The sequence below is a fragment of the Lichenostomus cassidix genome, chromosome 11 (assembly GCF_008360975.1).
Source record: "Lichenostomus cassidix isolate B80296 chromosome 11, HeHo_3.0, whole genome shotgun sequence".
NCBI lineage: Eukaryota > Metazoa > Chordata > Aves > Passeriformes > Meliphagidae > Lichenostomus > Lichenostomus cassidix.
Genome location: NC_139492.1, coordinates 5,875,289 through 5,896,090, shown reverse-complemented (window position 1 = coordinate 5,896,090; position 20,802 = coordinate 5,875,289). Strand labels below are relative to the sequence as shown.

Below are 20,802 nucleotides of genomic sequence, written 5' to 3'. Positions count from 1 at the left end.
TAGATTAGATAATGTGGTTCATAGCACATCCAAATCAATAAAAGGCTAGTCTGAACGTAGTAAAGTGCTCTCAGTCTGATTCTTTTTATTAAGTATATCTGCCATGAGCAAAGTGAAAATTTTAGTCTTTTTGCTTAACTTGATGTAAGAAAGAGACATTGCTTAAATTTCTGCATGGTTGTTTTCTTTCCTAGAAAAGATCTGTCCCATAGAATTTAGGGGTTTTTTAATCAAAATTAAATATATTGTATGAAAAATGATGCAATTCTTACACTGGCAAAATTCAGAGCCCAGTGGTTTGGTGTTCCCAATCATCCCATGCCAGAAATGAGCTCCTAGATCTCACATTTATCAGATATTCACTGGTCTCTGTGAAGTAAGTACTTTTATAGCTGTTCTTAGAAAAACCATCAGCAAAAACTGGCAACTTCAGCAAATGGAGGTGGAGAAATGTGCAAGAAATATTTTGAAGGCAGAGTATACCAAAGAAGCAGTGGTTTAATCTAGGTCAGGAGAGGTCCAGGATTCACCAGGAATCTAGGCCTGAAAGGGAGGAGGAGGAGATTGTTCTCTCTGCTTCACCCCACGAATGATCCTGAGTTTCTGAACAGGTAGAAATATCCTTATTTGTTCTTATTTATAAATGAGTGTATTCTTATTTATCCAAATTGAGGGGGCTGATATGTGTGTATAAAGGGTGAATAGGTATGGAGAGAGTTTTTCCTATTCTAGCTGGGGTTATGCTTGAGACCTGGAAGAAATTAGTGGCACAATGGTAATTAATGGTTCTCTGCCTCCACTTTCCACACACTTTCATTCATTGCAATTTTGTATTTTCCTGTTTGCATCCATGACCTGTCTGCTGAGGAAATGCTGAGCTGCTAAACCAGCTCAAGAGCTTGTCCAGGTTTTGCAGCTTTGCTAAAAAGGGATTTTAAAGCTATATTAAAAAATCCAGTGAATAGCTTGGAATTTCTTATAAACAATCAAGTCAGATAAACTGTAATTGGCTGCAGAGAGATGCTCTTAACTTACCATTCTTTGACCATGTTATTGACCAGTATGTGTTCGCCCATGTTATTAATAATTTATCCTTTGAAAAAAATCTATGTGCATTATAGCCTTTGATCTCAGAAATTTCAAAGCTGAACGTGCTATTTCCTTTTTCCTTTTGCATTTTTTTTTCTTTTTAAATAATTTTAAAAGAGAAGAGAATGAAAAATAATTTTTAAACTTTTTTCTGTTTATTTTGGTGGGAGAGCTTCCTGATGACACCCATTCCTGGTAATAAGTGTACGTTAATACAGTAAGAATATATATGAATAAAAAAATCAAGGCAAGCTTGCTGTACTTTGCAGATGAAAAATGTTTGAAAACAAGACTTAATGCATCTAGTAGATTAAAACAGAAATTAAAGACTTTAGAGTAAGAAGAGATCAAAGGCTGTCTTTTCATTGTTCTTTTTATTGTTTATTGACTTCAAAAAGACTTTTTAGTTTAAGCTGACTTTAATGTCTCTTGAATGCTCTTTTGTAAAGTGACTTTGAAAACTCACGGATAATGTCTTCATTAAGTGGGAAAAAATCTTGGTAAAAATATAACTGTAACTTTGCTTTCATTATAATAGAAAGAGATAACACTTTGCTTAATTAAGGTCTGTTTTCCCTCTGTTCAGGATTTTACGACCATTTTTTTCCATTGAAATTAGTGCTGATAAAAGCTTGAAGTCGACATTGCTAAACTGAAGCTCTTAGTTTTTCAGAGAAGTACAGCAATGTGAGTTCTCTATCTATATTTCTTAATCAGTTAATCAGGATGTTGTCTTGTGTATACAAGCTATTTTAGGAAACAGAAGAAAAAACCAAAACCCAAAAGCATATTCAAGTTGTATTAATTCTAAAATAAAGCAATGCTTCTTGTGTTGTTGGGGATGTTAATTTAGACACTTTCTGCTCTCATTCTGTTTCCAAATGTCTGTGCTTTTCTCACCAATCCCTGATGACTCGATGTGTTTGGATTATGTTAATACCTGCATTAATAATGACAGTAAAGATCACAAATCTGTGGAGGCAAACTGATAGATTAGGAAAGCAATGCTGAATAATTTCTCTGGGGAGCAGTGTGTACTTTCCACAGTGTTTTGAGGTTTAAAAAATGCACTTGAGGAATAGTACTACCTTGGCCTTCCCCCTCCCCACAGTTCATCTTTTTCTCATGGTTCTGTGAGACTCAGTTCATGTTACTTTTAGATGGAAAGGGAATTTTCATGGTTTCATGAAGTGCACTCCATCCTTTGAGATGAGTTACATATTCATTTTTGGTTTGCTCCTCACTTGTCTGTAATTTTGGTGCAATATAATCCTGGGTTTAGCAATTTCTGATGAGGGTTTATAGTGCACATCAGAGATTTCTTACTCTGAGAGTGTTACACAGCCGTTGTGATGGTAATTTTATGATACTCACCCTTCCCATTCTGTGTATTTCTGCCAGAGCTCCATGTGCAATTATTAGGCAACCTGCTTGGCTCTTGCTGAGGATCAAAAGATTCTGACTTAGTCTGCAGAAGTTGTTTGCAAGACCTTTTTATGTACTTAAAAAACTCAGTAGTTCCTTTCAACGTGATAGCTGAGTTTCCAGAGTTTGGTTTTTTTTTTTTTTTTTTTAAATGAGAAATGTGTTGCATGATTTTTGTAACTGCCTAACTTTACTTCAGCTTTAAAGGAGATTGTCTTCAAAAGAAAAACCAATGCTACACATTTCCCTTTGCTTCCATTCATGGCTAGGGACAGAGCAGCAAAACTATTCTAGGCTAGATTTATTTTTACTGACTTTCAGCTATGATACACCTATTAGGAATCTTATGTCCAAAAATGAGGCATGAGGCACTGGAAGGGATGTTATGATGCTGTGTGAATCTAAAAGCCACACTTTATGTTAATTTTGAGACTGTTGCTAATGTTATTTATTGATTGGCTTGTAGATTTCTTATACTTCATTTTAATGTGGGCAATCACATTTTGGATTTGGTGACTCAGTATACAACAGTTTGATAATGTAGACTATCTTACTACTTCTCCTATTCATAGATACAAAACGTTTTTTGCAGTATAACTATTTTTATGGCACAAATGGTTAAGTATTTTTACAAGTGTGATCTTTGTGGGTGGTTTAGAGGCTCAATTACCCACTGAAATGGAGGAAATAAATGTCCTCGAGGGTTTGCATGTGGAGCATATGATGCTGTGGGGCTCAGCTCATTGCTAATAATTCTTACATCTGTGTAGCACACAGCAGCACATGGAGCAGCCTTTGAAAATGTAACTCAGTATTGCTGCTCATACCCTTGTAGAAACATCTGAGCTCTTTGATAGGAGATGACAGAAAAGTAAGTCAGGGCAAAGAAAGCAAGAAATCAGCTGGTAAAACTGGTGTCATGTCTAATCCTACCTATGAAATTGAGTAGCTAATGGGAAGACTATGGAAATGTTCATATTTATGATACATGGGGCAGATGCTCTTTGGGTTGCAATGCATGTTTGCACTGTGGCCATTTGAGGGGCTGAGATTCCCCAAAACCAGGAAGAAGCCAAAACCAAAAGGAGAAAGAAAGGAATAATGAGGCAAAATGATGAAAGAATGAATGCGGCCAAATTCCAAGCTTATAATTGCAGTTATTTTTGCCTTTATTTCGCATTAGGAAATAACAAGGGGTAGTCCTGCAGGGTGAGAAATGTGGTTGCTCTGCACTGTGGAGATTTGACTGTTCTTGCATCAGGAAACAACAGGACATAGAGAGCTTAATTCCTTGGAATTCTGTGCTCTGCTTGTGAGCAAAAGGTGCCAAGCTTGGTTCCCTCATCAGTGCTGAGAATCTCGACATGCATGAGAGCAGAGTTTGGCTCCAGGGTTTGTTTGCAGATTTGCATGCTTCACTTACTTTATTAGCCAACCCAGACCTGGTTTCCTGCCTTGAATGTACTGAAAGGCCACTACGGAGGTAATGTACAAAGTGAATTAAAAGGAGGGTGCAAAACATCTTCCTGAGAAGGTGAGATGAGAAAAATAAGGCCATTGCAAGAATAATTATATAATGATTATATATATCAGATAATAAATACCTCATAGCAATTATTCCCAGGTTTCTTTGTGGATATAGTACCTCTCATTATGATCTCCAATTCTATTATTTGTTTTCCAGAAGTCATACAAGCCCATTCTGGAGACCAATGCACTGTATAAAACACTATATTAACAAATCCAGTGTTTGGCTGAGAACTATATCAAAAAAAGTGGAATACAAGCAGTAATATCTCTCCAAAATCACTTGAGCCTTCTTGTTATGAGATCTAACTCCTTGTTGCCTATTATGTGTAGCAACAGGGGACCTGAGGGGACAGCAGAAGGGTCAGCATCAGGCAGTGTTGCTCTCTTTTCGCTCTGAAGACCCCAAGTACCCAGAATAGGCTAATAAATTCCTGTTCATAGCTGGGCTATATAGCTTCATGCTCTGAAGTTGCTTTCTGTCGGAGCAAGACAATATATTCTGAAAGCTGGCAGTATTGGCCTGTTGGTCTTCTAGACAAACTCTTTCCTCAAATGAGCAGAGCTGTCAGCAAGGGAACACTGAAGGTCATCTCTGTAGAAGAGCAGCTTTGTTTGCCTGGTTTGGACACCTTGTAGCACTTCCCCTTTTTGCTTGGCTGTTTTCATCTTTCTCCAGCATTGCCTTCCAAATCACACAGTTGTTGTAGGCAAATAAAGCACTAATTGTTAGCAGCTGCCTACCTTCTACCCAGTGTACAGACAAGCAGTTCACATCACCTCAGGCTTTTCCCTGTGCTCAACATCGACTCTAAATGTCCTTTCTGATTACGTTTTGGAGTTCTAATGATACTTGTGTAGGGTGTTCTTGAATGTAGAAGTTAATATCACGTTGAGAGGGTTTACAAGACAACATCATCTTCCTCTAGAGAAGAGCCAGTATCCAGTTGCTGCTCAGCTGTAGGAATGAGCTTCTGGCTCTGGAGCTTCACAATTTTATGGAGTAACCACTATAAATCCTAAGCAAGGAGATGTGCTCAAATCTTTCCAATGTGTGCCATGCATGACAGTGCACATAGTTCCCTTCCCAGCCTCTCCTCCCTGGGGACATATGTTTTAATGCTGTGTCCATTTACATCACAGTTGTATTAATTACATTTAATGTAGTTTTGAGCTAAGGTAGCACAGCCTTATTTCAGAGAGCAGCATGTGTTGTAATGAGGCTTGAGTACCATTGATCTATGACTTGGATGTAAGGGATTCTTAAGGGAGTTTGCTGATTTATGTAGAAGACTGATGTCTGTGGCCATTAGGAAACACCAGGTTTTATTACCTATCAATCTCATGGAAAACCTTTAGCAGCATAATCTCCTGTAATAGTTATCTAATCTGTTAAATTAGAGATTAATGAAATGAAAACATTACAGAAGGGGAAAATACACTTTTAAGAGCAGGCATAATCATAAGAACAGTGCAGGCTATTTGAAAGCACATACAACAGCAGTCTGAAGACAACAAAAGGATAAATCAGCTCATGCTATTGCTGTCTTAATCTTTAAATTGCAAAAATCTTGGTGGATATATGGGTTAGTAAATTACTAGAGCAATGGAGCATATAGGACTAATTCCAAAATAGAAGAAAAATGTAGAACACACCATTTAGAATATCACACACTCATTTGTAGAATGGTCATAGAATTTAATAGAGTTCAAGTTTAATTCTGCTTAACTGCATCTTTATTTTTAGATTTGTAGAGTTCAAAAGTGGCTACTTATCCAAATACTTCAATAAGATGAAAAGTTAGAAGAAAAAATTTGTACATTACATAAAGCTGAGACTGTTATTTATGAGAGCTTTGGTTTGGGTGCTGGGGACCTTTACAGAGAGAAAAAATTTAGTATCTTAAATATTTAGAAATAAAAAAATGGGAACAATGTCTTTTAGCTCATTTCTAAGCATCTAATTTTCAGCATGTTCTTTGCTGATTTTTCCTTGTAGCTACTATATGCAGTGGGATATAAAACAGAAGGAATTTTCAAAAAACCGAGTTGCATTTATCCATACATAAAAAAGAAAATACTACTGAGGTGACCGTGTGTGTCAGTACATCACTTCATTTCCACACCACCTGCTGCAATTAAAAATGAAATCACCAAGCAGCAAGTACAGTAACTTCATCAACCAGCTGATATTATAATTAATGACTATATAGAGTCTCTATTATTGTGTACTTCCAAGGCATCAAGTGGAAAGCTGTCGTAGTGCTTTAAATAATGAAAAAGTTTCAGGCCTTGATAAATGGCTCAGTTGGATGCAGTTTAGAAAGTTGAGAGCATATGCTTCTGTCATTAGAAACTAAGGACCCTCGTTACCCTTGGTATAACTCTTCAGATTCATCTGAAACTCTTTGATCCCCTCATGTACTTACACTGTGTTTAAAATGCAAAAGTGCAGAAAAATATGGTGTGCATGAGAAATTCAGGGAGGAGGGAGAAAGATTAAAATAAAGCTACTGTTCATTAACGTCTTTGTTTCAAACCTATTGGAAAAGATAGCATTAGGCTGTACCCACATCTCTTTTGAAATGAGAGTAAGCAAACATTTCACTTTGAGTCCTTTGAGATCTTTCTTTTAAGAAACAATTGAAATCCAATAAAGAAATGTGCTTCAGAGCATGCCTATGAAGATGTTTAAGTGACTTAATAGAGGGATGACAGCAAGGGTGTTTGTTCTTGCAGGCTGTGCTTCAGCTCTGTGCTGCTCTGCAGTGAGGGGTGCAGGATGGTAGTAAAGTACTGAAACAGAAATTTTGGGTGGAACTGCTTAGGCAGGTTCAAGCAATATAAACTTCTAACAGGGAAGCTTTGGGTAAATTCACTTCCTGAGCAGTGTAGTTTCATTGTTAAATGTCACCATTTGAACTGAGAACTGCTAGCTACTTTTCAGCTTCTATTTATTTTTCTTCTCTCTCTGAAACTTTTGTATAATGTATTTGCCTCTGAGGATATTTCATAGCTGAAATGCTTTGCTTGGCAGAGCATGTTACAGATAGAGGAAATTTTGTCTAATCCCTGACTCTCATGGTTGTCATTCTGCTTTGTTTCATGTATTGAAGCTGTGTGCCACAACCATTTCTCAAACCTTTTATAAAGGAATTATGTGTCTTCTAAAGTGTTGAATTAAGATAACAAAACATATGTGAATAAAACATATATGTGAATATATATATATGAATATATAACCAACAGAAGAAATAAGTATTTCTTCCTCCCTATCATATGAATATATGAGATAAGTCAGTGCTGGTTTTTTTTTCCTCTTTTATGTCATGATTTAGAGCCATTAATTAGAGTCTATGTTTCCTGAGCATCTAAAACTATGCCTTGGCACTATGTGCAAACATATCACAAGAGAATGTTTTAGTCCAAGAATTTCTCAGTGGCTAAAGTGTGAAACTCTGGTGAATGGATGGAAACAGATTTGAAAATTCTCCTTATGCTGAGAGGAGTCCAGTTTACCCTGTGATGTGTGGAAACTCTTACACTGGAAAACCAGCAGCAGCCTGTGGTGCCAGTGAATCCCTGGGATTCTTTATATTTGAGAACTCTCCCTGCTTTGGTTCTGTTTGTTTGAACAAAAAGGACACAGAGTGACTACTTTACAATGTTCAGCTCACAATATTTACCAACTCTGTGCAGTTGGTGAGGCAAATGCAGATGCAGTGCTGATGCAATGGGTCCATCTCCAGTCACTCAGAAGCTGTGCTTGCTTGCATGGGATGTGAATTGGTGATAAGTGCTGAATATTAACCAGGATATTTGGGCTTTAGTCTAATGATCTTATATCACCACGGCATCTAAGCAAATTAGATTAAACCTGAAGGACACAGGACCTGATCCGTCTTTAAATTCATGATGTGTGAAAGTTGCACTTCAGACAAGTGTTAGGCTAATTGCTTCCTTAGCTGGTGACTTAAAGTTATAAACACAAATATTTATCTCATGTGCTAAGTGGCAAATAGAAAGATAATAAAGACATGCATAGATTTAGGTTTTTGCACATATTCAAAATATTGTCAGATTGTGCTATAATGTGCCTGCTTTTTCATGTATCTCAGGGCATTTATGCCCTTATGCTAGTAATTAAATTAATTATTTATCAATTATACCCAGGCTTGTATTACTGTATGATTAGTTTGGCCACTTAAAAGTATAAGAACACTTGAAAGCAAAATCCAAGCATAGGTATTTCATAGCACGTCTTACAATCTAAATATTGCTCTTAGTCTAATCGAAGCAGCAAGAGTAGTCACAGCAGTTGATGGACTATTTTTCAAATTGATTTCAAAAATGTATTTAAGGGGATGATCTTCTACTCTAGATTACCTATTGATTTTTAATATGAAAAGCTCATTATATAAGCAGTAACTGCATATAAAAACCTAGCAAACCTTTGCATAAATCCTTTAATTGAATTTCCAGAGCCTGTGGTTCTACTTTTTTTTTTTTTTTAATTAAATCTATTTCTTTTTTTAAGTGTTACTGTGTAATTTGCATGCTGTGAAGTGGCCCTGTCCCAGATAAAGTGCCATTGATCCTTATTAAACCTCACCTCTGGGCTTGCTCAAAACTAACTGGAAAAATTAAAGTGTTCATGCTGCAATGCACTTATTGCTTGTGTGATAGGATTATGGAAAAAAAAGAATAACATTAATTTCCAAGAGAGAATTTATAATGCAAGATTTTATTTTTTCAATTTGATAATTAATAGCAAAATCATACCCTAAATATAAATTGTATTTCAGTCTGCAAACTGCAGTAGTAATTAGGAAAGATAATGTATACCTGATATAAACCCATGCTGTTTTATATGGACATTACTTTGGTATGTTATTTTTTTTAAGTATTCAAAATGATTATGGATTCAGCCCAACAGCTTAAATATTTGAGGAAAGAAAAAAAAAAACCACCTATCTAGTACCTTACATTACTGTTTATATTTTATTTCTTGAGTTTAAAATGTGAAAAATGACAGTCTGCAAATATTCATGGGAACAATTTTCATATTAAAATTATCATGATGAAGAAAAGTATGAGTTGTAATACTATTTTCACTTTTTAAAAAATACCTAACAGTTTTTATATGAAAAGCAATAAAATCTGCTAAAGAAATATTCATAATCAATGAGAATACAAGGTATGGAATATATTAACCGAGTTATAAAAATGTTTGCAATATGACTCAAAATAAAAAATACAGCAGGTTATGTATGGTTTAAAGTGTAATCAATTTTGAGGTTGTGTATGAGTATATAAATGATAAACACAAGTAGTAGCATTTTAGTAAAGGGTGTTGCAAAAAACTACTGTATTTATGGTCCATTCCATTCTTTTATAGATCATTAATGTAGAAAACAAACACCGTGTATCCATCTTCTCAGACAGTTTAAAATTCCATTACATGATATTTTAAATGGAAATTTTGAGCTCATTTCATATTCTGCTGTCTACAAACACAGGCTGTACTGAAAGTTCTGAATGCAGACTGGCTTGTTAGCAGAGCTGATACCACAGGAGTTATATTCAGGAGTGGTCTGCATTTGGGGGGGAGGCTGATGGGTTTTTCCACTTTCAGCAAAGAGAGCTGCTGAATCTCTTCTGTCTAAGGCAGTGGTGGATGGTTTGTTGTATTCTCTGTGACACAGAATGTGCAGCTAGGTTGGAATTGTCAATTCTAGCACAGCCTCGTTCCCCAGTGAGAGCTTTGTCCCATCTACAGAGTAATTAGTGCAACTTTGTGCAAATAGTTTTGCTCCTTGTTTAGTTGACGCAGAGCCAGTTTAAGTCCAGTGTTCTCACTGATGTGAACATAACCAAGTTGTGTTGATCTGTGTTAGCTTCTTCAGTGTAATATTTGCTTTAAAACTTCCATATTGCTTTATGTAAGCACTAATTATTTCTGTCAGCCTCTCAGTCTCATTTCATGCACCTGCAGGGATCACAGAATCACAGATTCTTTTAGCTTGGAAAAGATTTCCAAGGTCATTGAGTCCAACCTGTGACCAAACCTCTCATTGTGCCACTGAGTGCCACAAGGTGTTCCCTGGACACCTCCAGGGGTGGTGGCTCCACTGCTTCCTGGGCAGCCTTTTCCAATGCTGAACAGCCCTTTCTGTGAAGAAATTATTCCTGAAAATTATAACAATGACATGAAATAAGTTGTGTTTTATTCTTTTCAGTACCTCATTTGTTTGTTTGAGAACATTGTCCTTGTTTCCCCTGTGAAGTCCACTGGTTAAGCCTTGAACTTTTATTGGGCTCCATATAGGAATTATCTTACGGCCACTGGAGCTCTTTGCTGCTGCTGGTGTCACTCTGGACCCTACTTATTTCTTCTGCAGTCCTGTGAATCTTGCACCAAAGGGTGGTTATGTGGCATAGCTCCAGACAGCAGTCTGCTGCTCCTTCTCTGCCAGGGCAATACCATCTTCAGCTTTGGGAAATTCATGTGTTTCAGGTCCCTCCATCAACAGGCAAACACATTTGCTCCAAAATTTCACATTAGTTTGTGAGATCAGTGTGAATGACTTTTTCATCATTATTTGAGTTCCTCCTTTCTGTGGTCCAGCAGTTTTCTGCTGGGTTATTCCTCTGAACAGCTTTTACATGTCCCATATTTCTCCTTGAAACTCATCTCTGCCTTACGTTACGTGCATCCCAAGCATTCTGAAATAATGCCAAAGGAGAATGGTTTTAAAATTCTTTCCTGGTTGTTTGTCAGTGGATTTGTTGTAGTTTCCTCATGGTCTTTAGTGGAGGAAGTAAGTGACAGTGATCAGTGAAGGTGGACAGTAAGATTTATAATGTATTTGTGCTAGCTGATTGCCAACAGAACTGGCCTTTCCCAGCGGTGCTGTACGCATACTTGGAAAATCAATAGGGATTAGCCTATGACCTCCTTCACATACTTATACTGTGGTCTGCATTGCTTACCAATATTTCATCTGTTTCACTTAAATGCTGGTACTTACTCAATAATGTGTGGCTGTTCTTGCAAGCTACTAATTAATTTTTAAAATGCAGCATCACTTGAAAGGGAGATAAAGCACACCTTTAGCATCGGAGGGAGAGCAGGGCAGTGGCTCTTTGAATTTGCACTTGGTGCCTTTAATTAAAAATCCTCCTTTGAAAGATTAAAGTTATATATTCAGATTTTAAAAAGTACTAAATCGAGCACGGAAACCTTTTTGTGGTGGTTGCCAACTAGCTAAATTGTCAGGTTTGACCAGGTTCCTGTTAGTTTAATTTTTTTGCTGGGGTTTGCTGCTGTTTTTTTGGGTTTTTTTTTTCTTTTTTAGTTTTGCCTTAAAACCACTTGGTTTAAAGTTTGGATTTTTTAATGTTTGTTTTGTTTCCCTTGAAAATTTGAGGAGAAAAATATTTTGTTTATAAATAAACATTTAATTGATGTTGAACCTAGGGCATGGTCTTGACAGTGTGTTCACAGGTTACATAAACCATGTTGCATTTTAAGTACTAATGAGTTGAAAAGATGTATCAGGTATTGCTTTCCCCTTGACTAGTTTAAAGGAAGAAGATTAATTCATATTGTAATAGCATAAAACTTGTTATACGGTGTCAGATTCTTACTTGAATTTCTAGTTTACCATACAGTTTGCCAAAATCCAAAGATAATGGCCTAAAGCAATTATTTTTGATGAGGCTGTTCTCCCAATAGAAGGATTTTAAAAATTCACAGTTTCTTATGCAAGTGTACCTATTCCCTAGAGTTACTTAGAGTTTCTTATTGATCTAGTAGCTGGTATTTGAATTGGTCGATGTACTCTGTAACTTGTTTAAGATACCCTACCTGAACTATTAGTTTAAATAATATATTCATAAATTGATTAATCATTACAGTAAGAGTTATTAGCTGCATTTTTATATGTGAGCTCTCCACAAATGACTCCTAGTATAATAATCATGCATATATAAACAGAGATTCAGGCTTAAATTGCAGTACTCCTTATAATAATTATATTGCCAGTAATAGTATGTTTCTGCAAGAAGGAATCAACCTTTTTCTGTGTGAGCAGCAAAACTCTGTGTGTTTATTTAATGTGGATAAAGTAATTGTAAATATTGATGTGTTTATAAGCCATGTTATGGGAAATGAGAGGAAAGAAGGAGGAGACGAAGCAGCTTTTGTTGGCAGAGGCAGGTGGTTGCTGAGGTTTGATGTGTGTTTGGGTGTGATCAGGTTTATGGAGCTGAGCCAAGGCTGCAGGAAGAGTTTAGGGTGCAGGAAGGGTTTTTGTAGGGTTGGGAGGGCATTGCATGGACTGGGGGGCTGGACAGGCTGCGGGAGCTGTGGCTAAAATCACGAGATTTGTCTCATGGCTTGCATCACCCTTTTAGAAGAGAACTCAGAAGAGACAGGAACTACCTAGCCTATAGATATTAATTTAAAAATGCACTTAAAGGGTTGCAGCAGCATTTTAGTGATTGCAGAAGTGATTGATGTGTGTGCCTTCATTTGATAACACCTTGTTTTTGGAAGGTCTGTGTTGCCGCCAAAATACATCAGCACATGCAATTGCTGTAACTGGGTGGGGGGGAGTTGTAGTAGTTAACTTTGGAGCCTCAAATGATTATGAGCAAGAATTAAAGGGTTTGCACGTTATTTTATAATAGATATTTTAATGTTTATGATAGGAACATGCTCCAAAAAGGGTAAGCACAACCACTGTAACTCTCATAGCAAAGATTGCAGCTTGGCTCACACAGGGGTCAGTGTGAACCTTTGGCCACATCCAGAACTTTGTGTTTTTTAGAAACAGAAATATCATCCAAAGAAGGCTTGTATGTGCAGAGAGAACTAGGAAAATCTATTTAATCAAAAGTGTCAGAACTCACTTTCTTAGCAGCTCTCTGGTTTACTCTGCTGAGTGGCGCAGAGTCCCAACAGCTTTAAACAATGTTCACTCTGGTTTACTCCTAAATTCTATCAACAAATGTGTACACAGAAAACATACACTTGCAATCATGCCATCATGCACATATTATCAAATTAATGGCCTCTTTTAGTTAATAATCTGAGTGTAGTGTGGAAAATCGCCCAGCTCATATTTCAGTTTATTTCCTGCATAAACTATTGTCATGAGCCTCGGACTCTTGCATTTTTGCAAGTGAATAACTAGAGGAGGCTTTTCATATTTTAGTTTGAAAGCCATTTTGTTTCACCACATGCTTTTTCCGCTTCATAAATCCTACTTTAAAACATTCAACAACCTGCTAAATTAATATATACTGTGTTCTTTCTTTAATGGGTAGGGGAACTTGTCTCACAGCAGTGCATTTGTTCAGCTCTGTTTTGAAAAAGCGCTGCCTGCCGTGTGAAGGACATCTGCTCACAAATGAATGATTGTGCTTTTGATTCGGAGCAGCACCTTCACTTTAAATGCTGGCTGCAGATGAAAGGAACAGATTGCTGTGGTACCACTTTTGTGAGGATTCCTCTACCCAGCGTGTGGCTTCATACATTATTGAGAGCAAATCCACTTTATGCTACCACTCCTCGCTGCACTTGTTTTGCAGACCTTATTCAGAATGCCAGCAAGGATCACTTTTCTACAAAGGAATAAAGGGCTGGTTAGGAAGATTAAGCAGATAAATTATTTACAGTGTTTAATTATCGTTGTACAGGTTTATTAAACTTCATGGTTACCTGGAAACCTAAGCAGGTGCTGGGAAAAAAGTCCAATAAAGTTAAATAAAAAATGTTTTGTGTAAAATGAAATCCTTTTATGTGTGCCGTGTTCATATAAATGTCCCTAGTTTTTTGGTTGAGTGCCAAGGTTGACTTGCATTTAATGTTGTGATTATTATTTTTTTTTTTCATAATCCAGTCCTAGCTCAAGGCTTATTATGATAGAAAAGACCACAGAATTCTCTGCTGGGTTGAGCAGCAGTCTGTTGTACTGCTGGGTGTCCTAGATGATAAACAGATGTACAAGGTATGCTTGGGAAATCTCAGAGATTCCCTTTTCCTGGTACTAAGGGTAGCTGAATTTCATAGGAAGAAAACCCTCACTGTATCACCACAATACATTCAGGAATTTTCTTTAATGTTTACACTGAATAATTATTTCTTTGTTGTTTCTTCACATAAATTGACCTTGTTGGTATTTATTTAATCACAGAATTGAGGATTTAAATTTTTGTTTATTTTATTTTTGTTTAAATTGTACCAGTGGAAGTGGTGTCCTCCAGGAACAGCTTCCACACCTCTGCCTGCTGCTCACTAATATAAACTAATGAGCTCCATTAAAGATCTGCCCACATAGTTGCAAAGAGCCACCTATTAATCTGTCATCTTTGAATACTCTCAGAAAATTAAGACCACCAAGCAACCATGAATTCGGAAATGAAAAAGGAAGTACCAAACCTATTATATTCTAAAGATGAGTGCCAAATAGGTAGAAAATGACTGGTGACTAAATCCCACTGATTTAGTTCAGTCAAATAACCCAGAAGCAAGACAGGGTAAATGTGGGATAAAGTCCTGGCTCTTTTTAGGGCAAGGGAGTTCTGCTGCTGCCACAGGAGGATACCAGATGTGTCTTTTAGAAACTGGAGTTCAATTAAGCTCTCAGTTATTAGCAAAATAATTTTGCCAAAGAGTGTGCATTTTAATACAAGGTCTATTTGGTTACACTTTGGATTATGATACAGAGAATTCTTGGGCTATTTATGGAGAAGGTATTTTATGTCCTGTGATGTTACAGTTTTCCTGCTACAGGATGCCTTGATTTAATAGGGAACTGGTGACCAAATAAATACCCAAAGGGTTGCATTCCATGGCAATAACAACTTGGGTTGATTCTGGATGGGTTACTTCATGTGGAAAATAGTCAAGAATGTTCAGATTTGTCTGGTGGAATAATTTTGGGTTTAACCAACAATGTGACAAATGCATTGTAAAATTTAATACCCATTACTTTGATTGTTTTGATTAAATTTGATTTATGGCATAATAGTAAATTTCTCATTCCAGTGTCTAGCAGTCAGGATTTCAGTGTGAGTATTCACATCTGCTTGTTTGAGATCTGCTTTATGGGACTTTCTCTATTATTACTTCAAACATCTAAAACATAGCATTGCATCAAGAGAAGTCTGAGGTTGTTTTTTTGCTGGTTCTTTTTTAATAGTTTCATTTTTATGAAATAAACATCCATAGCTATCAGAAGTGCACTGATATTTGATCACTTTTATTTATATTGTTTGGAAGGTGAAGGAAGGGAAGAGGCAGATTGGGGGCAGATTTCTGTGTGTCTCTTGAGGGTGGAATAAGTCTCAGTGGGGTATTTTTTGGGTTTTCCTGCCATGAAGTCACTTTTTGGATACCAGACTGATTTCAGTGGGGCCACCTCTGAGGAGGGAAACTCATCAGCTGCACCAGTGGGGTCGAACTGGCTGTTCCTTTATAGCTGCTGCAGTCACCTTACATATATATAATTAGTAAGCTCACTGCTAACGGGGGTGTCGTATTGTTGTTGAGAATAAAGAGTTTGTAATACTTGGGGCTATAGTTAGTTGCTACTAATTTTTGTATTCCACTGGGTAAGCTTTGACAAAGACCTGTCATTTCCCAAATAAGCCATTCTTCTAAGAGAGCATCTGTTGAAAGAGGCAATTTAAAATCTCCTTAAAATCCAGGGCATAATTAACACTATAGGGATACAAATATTAGTTTTCTAGAAGCTATTTCTTTTTTGCTTTATCTTGATGTTCAGTAACCTTTTCAAGGTTTTTTTTTTCCTCTCCTTTTTTATCACCATTTGCAATTAATATGCAATTCTACATTGAGTAATAACTGAACTAAATCAGTAGAAATACCAACTAGAGCCCATTGATGTTAATTGAAAAAGAGAGAAAGTCCTGCAGCAGGGTGGTGTGGTTGTCTTCATGGGCAGTAGGTTAAAGATGCAGGAGATCTGTGTTTGTGGAGAGCTCTTTGGATCTCAGTATTGAGCCATTATCTTTTTAAAGCACTGTTTTATGTTGAAGTTATTAAAATTGGTTGAAAATATCAGTTCCTATAAAGCAAATTGGAGTAAACACGTGGTGTCTGTATTCTGAGAAAATCTGAAGGAAAAAAAAAGATTTTAAATTCTGGATTTCATCACCTGCTGTAGCAGCAGGTATCTCTAAAGAACTTGGTGTGAACACTTGAGCAGCTTTCCTGGTCACAGGAAACAGGAGTTTTCTGTTTATTTGCTGACAAAGTGAGGAAATAAGCATGTGAAATTCATCCCTTGCTGAAGCTGATAAAATACTATATTAAGCTTTAAGCCATTATCTTTAATATTGGCTCTTAGCTACATCTATCCCTCCCTTAATTGTATGAAATACAGTGAGACTTTTGCAGCAGGAAAAAAAAGTCTTCATTAGTGCTCTTGCTAAATAAAAATGGCAAGGACTGTTGGGCTAAAACAGGAAAACATATCCACAGTTTGTGTCTGAACATGTTGAATTTGGAATATGAGTCATTTATGCCTATTTTAACATATTTCTGTATGTCAGCCTGTTTTTACTAAGTCTTCTTTTGGGACCTCGCTGTCTTTACAGATTATTAAAATTTAACTTTTTCTTACGTTATTTGAAAATACCTGACCACATGGCTGAAGCAAACCAATGCCTCTGAGGAGACAGCGATGAAAATGGTGTACTCTCAACTCTTGTATATTTAATTAAAATGGCTACTATACAGAGTAGCATTCCCACACTGGAATTCCTGTTATTCATTACCTTACTTCTTCCTGGAAAATTGCAAATTTATTCTTTATAGAGCTCGGGTATAAAAGCTGTCTGTTGCACTAATGTGGAAAATGTTTTCCTATTACACTGTTTCCATGCAAATAACAAATTAATGCAGCTTGTAGAAGAATCTAATCACTGTAATTCAACATTCAGGGGAGCAAAAAATGATGATACTTGTCTTCACTCTTCCAAGAATGACACCAGATTTCAGTTTTTTAATGCATGGCCTATTTAGTTCATTAATTTTAATATACAGGTTTAAAAGTCTTTCCTTGCGCAATAGCTTCAAAACAAGATGTTAAGCTCCCCAAGTCTGTAATCTCATCTCAAGATGTGGTTTGGCCTTGCAGCTATCCTGCTATTTTATGCCCAGTCTTTATGCATCAGTCTTGTCTTGTATTGTGTCTTGGAGAGGTTTAATTTATGCAGTGGGTCGTTACAGCTTCCACTTGCCCATCCAGAGGGACCCTGGGGACAAGAATGCATTAAAATCAACTGCTCCCCAACCTTTTTTGGTGATTAAAAGTCTTAACTGTGCTGCTGAACACCCTAAGTTCACCAAACTTGTACCATATCAGAAGTCAGAAACTTCTTAAGAAATGTTTAAAACTGCCAATGACACCTTCACACCTGCCAATCACACCTTCAGAATGTTTTTAGGAATATCTGCAATAGCTTGCTTTCATTCTTTGCCCTTTTTGTTGGTCTGCTTGAGCCCTTTTGCCATGATTTGTGCAGCCTGTTCCATGCTGCTGTCCCTCTATGCACTCCTCTTAGATTCCAAAATGATTTAAGGTTAAAGAAGTTATGGTGATCTGTGCAGTGAGCACACAGCAGCTGCCCTCCCACAGTGATTTTTATTAGTTCTGCCTTGAAACACACTCAAAAATGTAAAATAGAGAAGCAAAGAAAAAAAAGAAGGCTCTCTCAGTGAGGACCTGACGCAAAAAGATCCAACAATGGGACAGAATGATTTTTGACTTGTTTTTATCAAGAAGTAGAAAATGGTTTGAATGTAACTTTTTTTTTTTTTAAATCTGGATCTTTTCAAATAGTGCCTTGAATTAAAAAAAAAGTCTCATCCTTCCTTGCTCATATTGCACAGTTAACCACATAGTTATAAGATTTTAAATATATGTAACTTTTTAACAGCTCATTGGCTGACAAATGAAAAGGAATTCAGAGCTGAGTGGAATACAGACAAGCAGAAAAAAACTGCTCATAATTTCTGGTTTCTTAAGTTAGAGATTATATTGTCAGATTTTATGAAATACTCAAAAATGATGCTGTGTAAACCCTCATCTGCTGAGTCTCTCTCCTTTTATATTTGCAACAGACAGTAGAGACTTGGCAAGGATTTGTCCAAAACAAAATGCTAATTAAGATTTTTCAGTCTGCTAACGAGATGAAGTTTAATAGGTTCTTCAGGCAAAAAGGATAGGTTCTGTCCTAATGCATTATATTTCTGAATTTGCAATTTATTCAGTAATTAACTTTTCTTGATGACAATGAAAATGCTAGCCTTGCATGCAAAATTCATTTTTGTCTTTGCTAAATGTACAAAACACGTGTGAGTACATTGTACAAGAGATTGGATGAGTGAAACCCTCAAAAACTTGAGGGAATATAGTATTTGAAGCTGTTCTATTAACTCTATCAAATTATATAGCTTTGTGCTCTGTGACAGAACAGCTTATTAAACTGAGTATTTTGTGGAAGAAAAGCCAGAAAGAGCAGAAATGTTGTCCATAAGTTTCTGTTGTTTACTAATTTTTTTTCAGAGATACAAACCTGGCATTTTTTCTTTCTCATAATGATTTATAATTTGCAATGTTTCTGCCATTTCCCTTCTTTATCCTGAGGAGCTATTTATTCCAGCTCTGTTGTATTTAGTTTATTTTGGGCATAAAGTGCTAAAGTTTCTGCTGGGTTACTGAGCAGGGGAAGTCACCCCCAGGTAACTCAAGGCTTTCCTTGAGTCCCCAGAATTTCCTGTATTAGCAGTTCTCTGTGAATTAGCAGCATTCAGTGTAATACCTGTGCATAAATTCCCATTCTGTTGGCTCAATGCCTCCCAGAAGTACATGAAATAAACTGACTCAAATAACAGTTTTTTAAACCTGGCACCCAAAAATCAGTGTAAACTTCAATCCTCCTTTTCTCCTGAAGTTAAAACCAGGATCACTAAAGGATTTGTAACATGTATGTCAATATCCAGAAGTTCTTTAAAGTTTCAGCGCTGATCTGTGAAAAAGAGTTTATTAGTAATAAAAGCATTTGCAACATCTTCAAAGCACAGCACAAATATTAGCTTGGTTTTGTTATGTGATATGTATGGGTGTGTAAAATGATGTATATGTGAATTATCTATCACACACCAATTTTAAAAGGTGTTTGAACTTTTTGAGCTCGGGGAGTGGCTTAAACAACGTTATTGTTCCTGGCTACTGATAACTGCAGTCACTTCCAAATGGGGATACATTGCCCTGTGTGTGGAACTGTAAGAATTTGAATCGGATTGCTTTAATAGCAGGAGTGCCTCATTTCAGGAACTTCCCCATATGACATTAGAGTCCATATTCCTGGCATATTTATACTAAAAGAAAACCAATTGAAAGAATCTGTTGCTCAAACCAGGGATCCCATATAAATCAGCTTGTTTGCTGCTGACATCCCTACCTGTCAGCTCAGGAAATATCAAACCACACCTGAACAAAGCATCCTGCAGTTCTTAATTACAGAATCTTTTTCAGCTGTCACAGTCTTTTACATTCACTGCACACTTCCTCCCTTGTATTAGAGTGTAGCAGAATCATGTTTGGGTTGGTAAGGACCTCCTGCCATGTGCTGGAGGGCCAGCATTTAAAATGTTTTATTTTCTTTCTTCTTTGGTGTGTTTGTTCTATTTAGGCTGTTGTTGAAACTTGCAGGCTGCTTTTCTAAGTTTCAAATTTGTATTCAGTTTGAAGTGACCTTGTCTTCTTCTCCCTACATCTCCCCTAACCATGCATAGCAAACCTCCCTTGTACTGGCATGGTAACATCTCTAAATGTCTCTTTTATAAATCTTTCATTCTCCTAAGCACTTCATAGGCAGGAAAATTGTCTTGCAAGCAGCCTTGCCCTCTCTGTGCTCAATAAGACACTGCATGTCTGTGTACTGCTGCTGAATATTTTTACTGAAAAGCTCCAAATTTTACATTGCAAAACCTGCAAATCACTGGTTCATCTCCAGTTTAGAGCCCAAATTGCCAAGATATTTAGCCCTTGTAAATTGTGCAGTGAAATCTTGGGGACTGGAAATGGAAACAGATGTAAAGTGTCTGATTCTGTAGCTTGTGACTGGTCCAGTTTGAATCCAAATTCTATCAAGGATGACTTCAGGGATTTATAAAGGTTAGATGAGAACTCCACCAAGTTAAATGGGAAAGAGAAGGAATTTAATGTTGCTTATCTGCTTGAAGGATTTGGGATTTTGTACAAGTTCAACAAAAGTGAATTTTCCACCAAACAGATGTTTGTTTTAATCCAGAAAAAGTTTCTTTAGTAGAGATGTCCACCATCTGGAACAAAACCACTCCAAAGTGATTATGCCACCTTATTGCTTAGATATCCTCATATATTTCTTGTTATTCTAGTTGAGTACTGCATTCAGACAGAGGTTGCCAATAAAGTTTATTGTAGGAGCTAAGTGTCAATATCTGTAGTACCCCCCGCCTAGGGTGCTTGTAATTAAAATGCCACAGATAGTCTGGGAGAAGCATGAAAATTTGATGGCAAATTGATTTCAGGTTCATCTTGAAATTTGTCCTCAGCTGGACTCAATACTGCTGGCAGACATTGGATGGCTTTTGTCAAAAGGGTTTGCTGGGATGAGACAGAGATGCCTTGATCTGAATATTAAATACAGTGCTCTGCTTATGACAGTTTGCTTACTGCT

The 20,802-nt window shown here is 36.8% G+C and overlaps 1 protein-coding gene across 5 annotated transcripts in view; it reads left to right on the top strand.

The window, feature by feature from the left end:
• WWOX (WW domain containing oxidoreductase) overlaps nt 1-20,802 on the top strand; it is a 463,245-nt gene that overhangs the window by 121,583 nt on the left and 320,860 nt on the right. Inside the window, exon 9 of one of the 5 annotated variants that reach the window (XM_085071487.1) lies at nt 13,375-13,639. The exons of the other annotated variants lie outside the window; for them this stretch is intronic. Coding sequence (XP_084927613.1) covers nt 13,375-13,440 — 66 coding nt within the window. The 3' untranslated portion in view covers nt 13,441-13,639. Of the gene's footprint in view, nt 1-13,374; nt 13,640-20,802 lie in introns of those variants that run through there. 5 annotated transcript variants of the gene reach the window in all.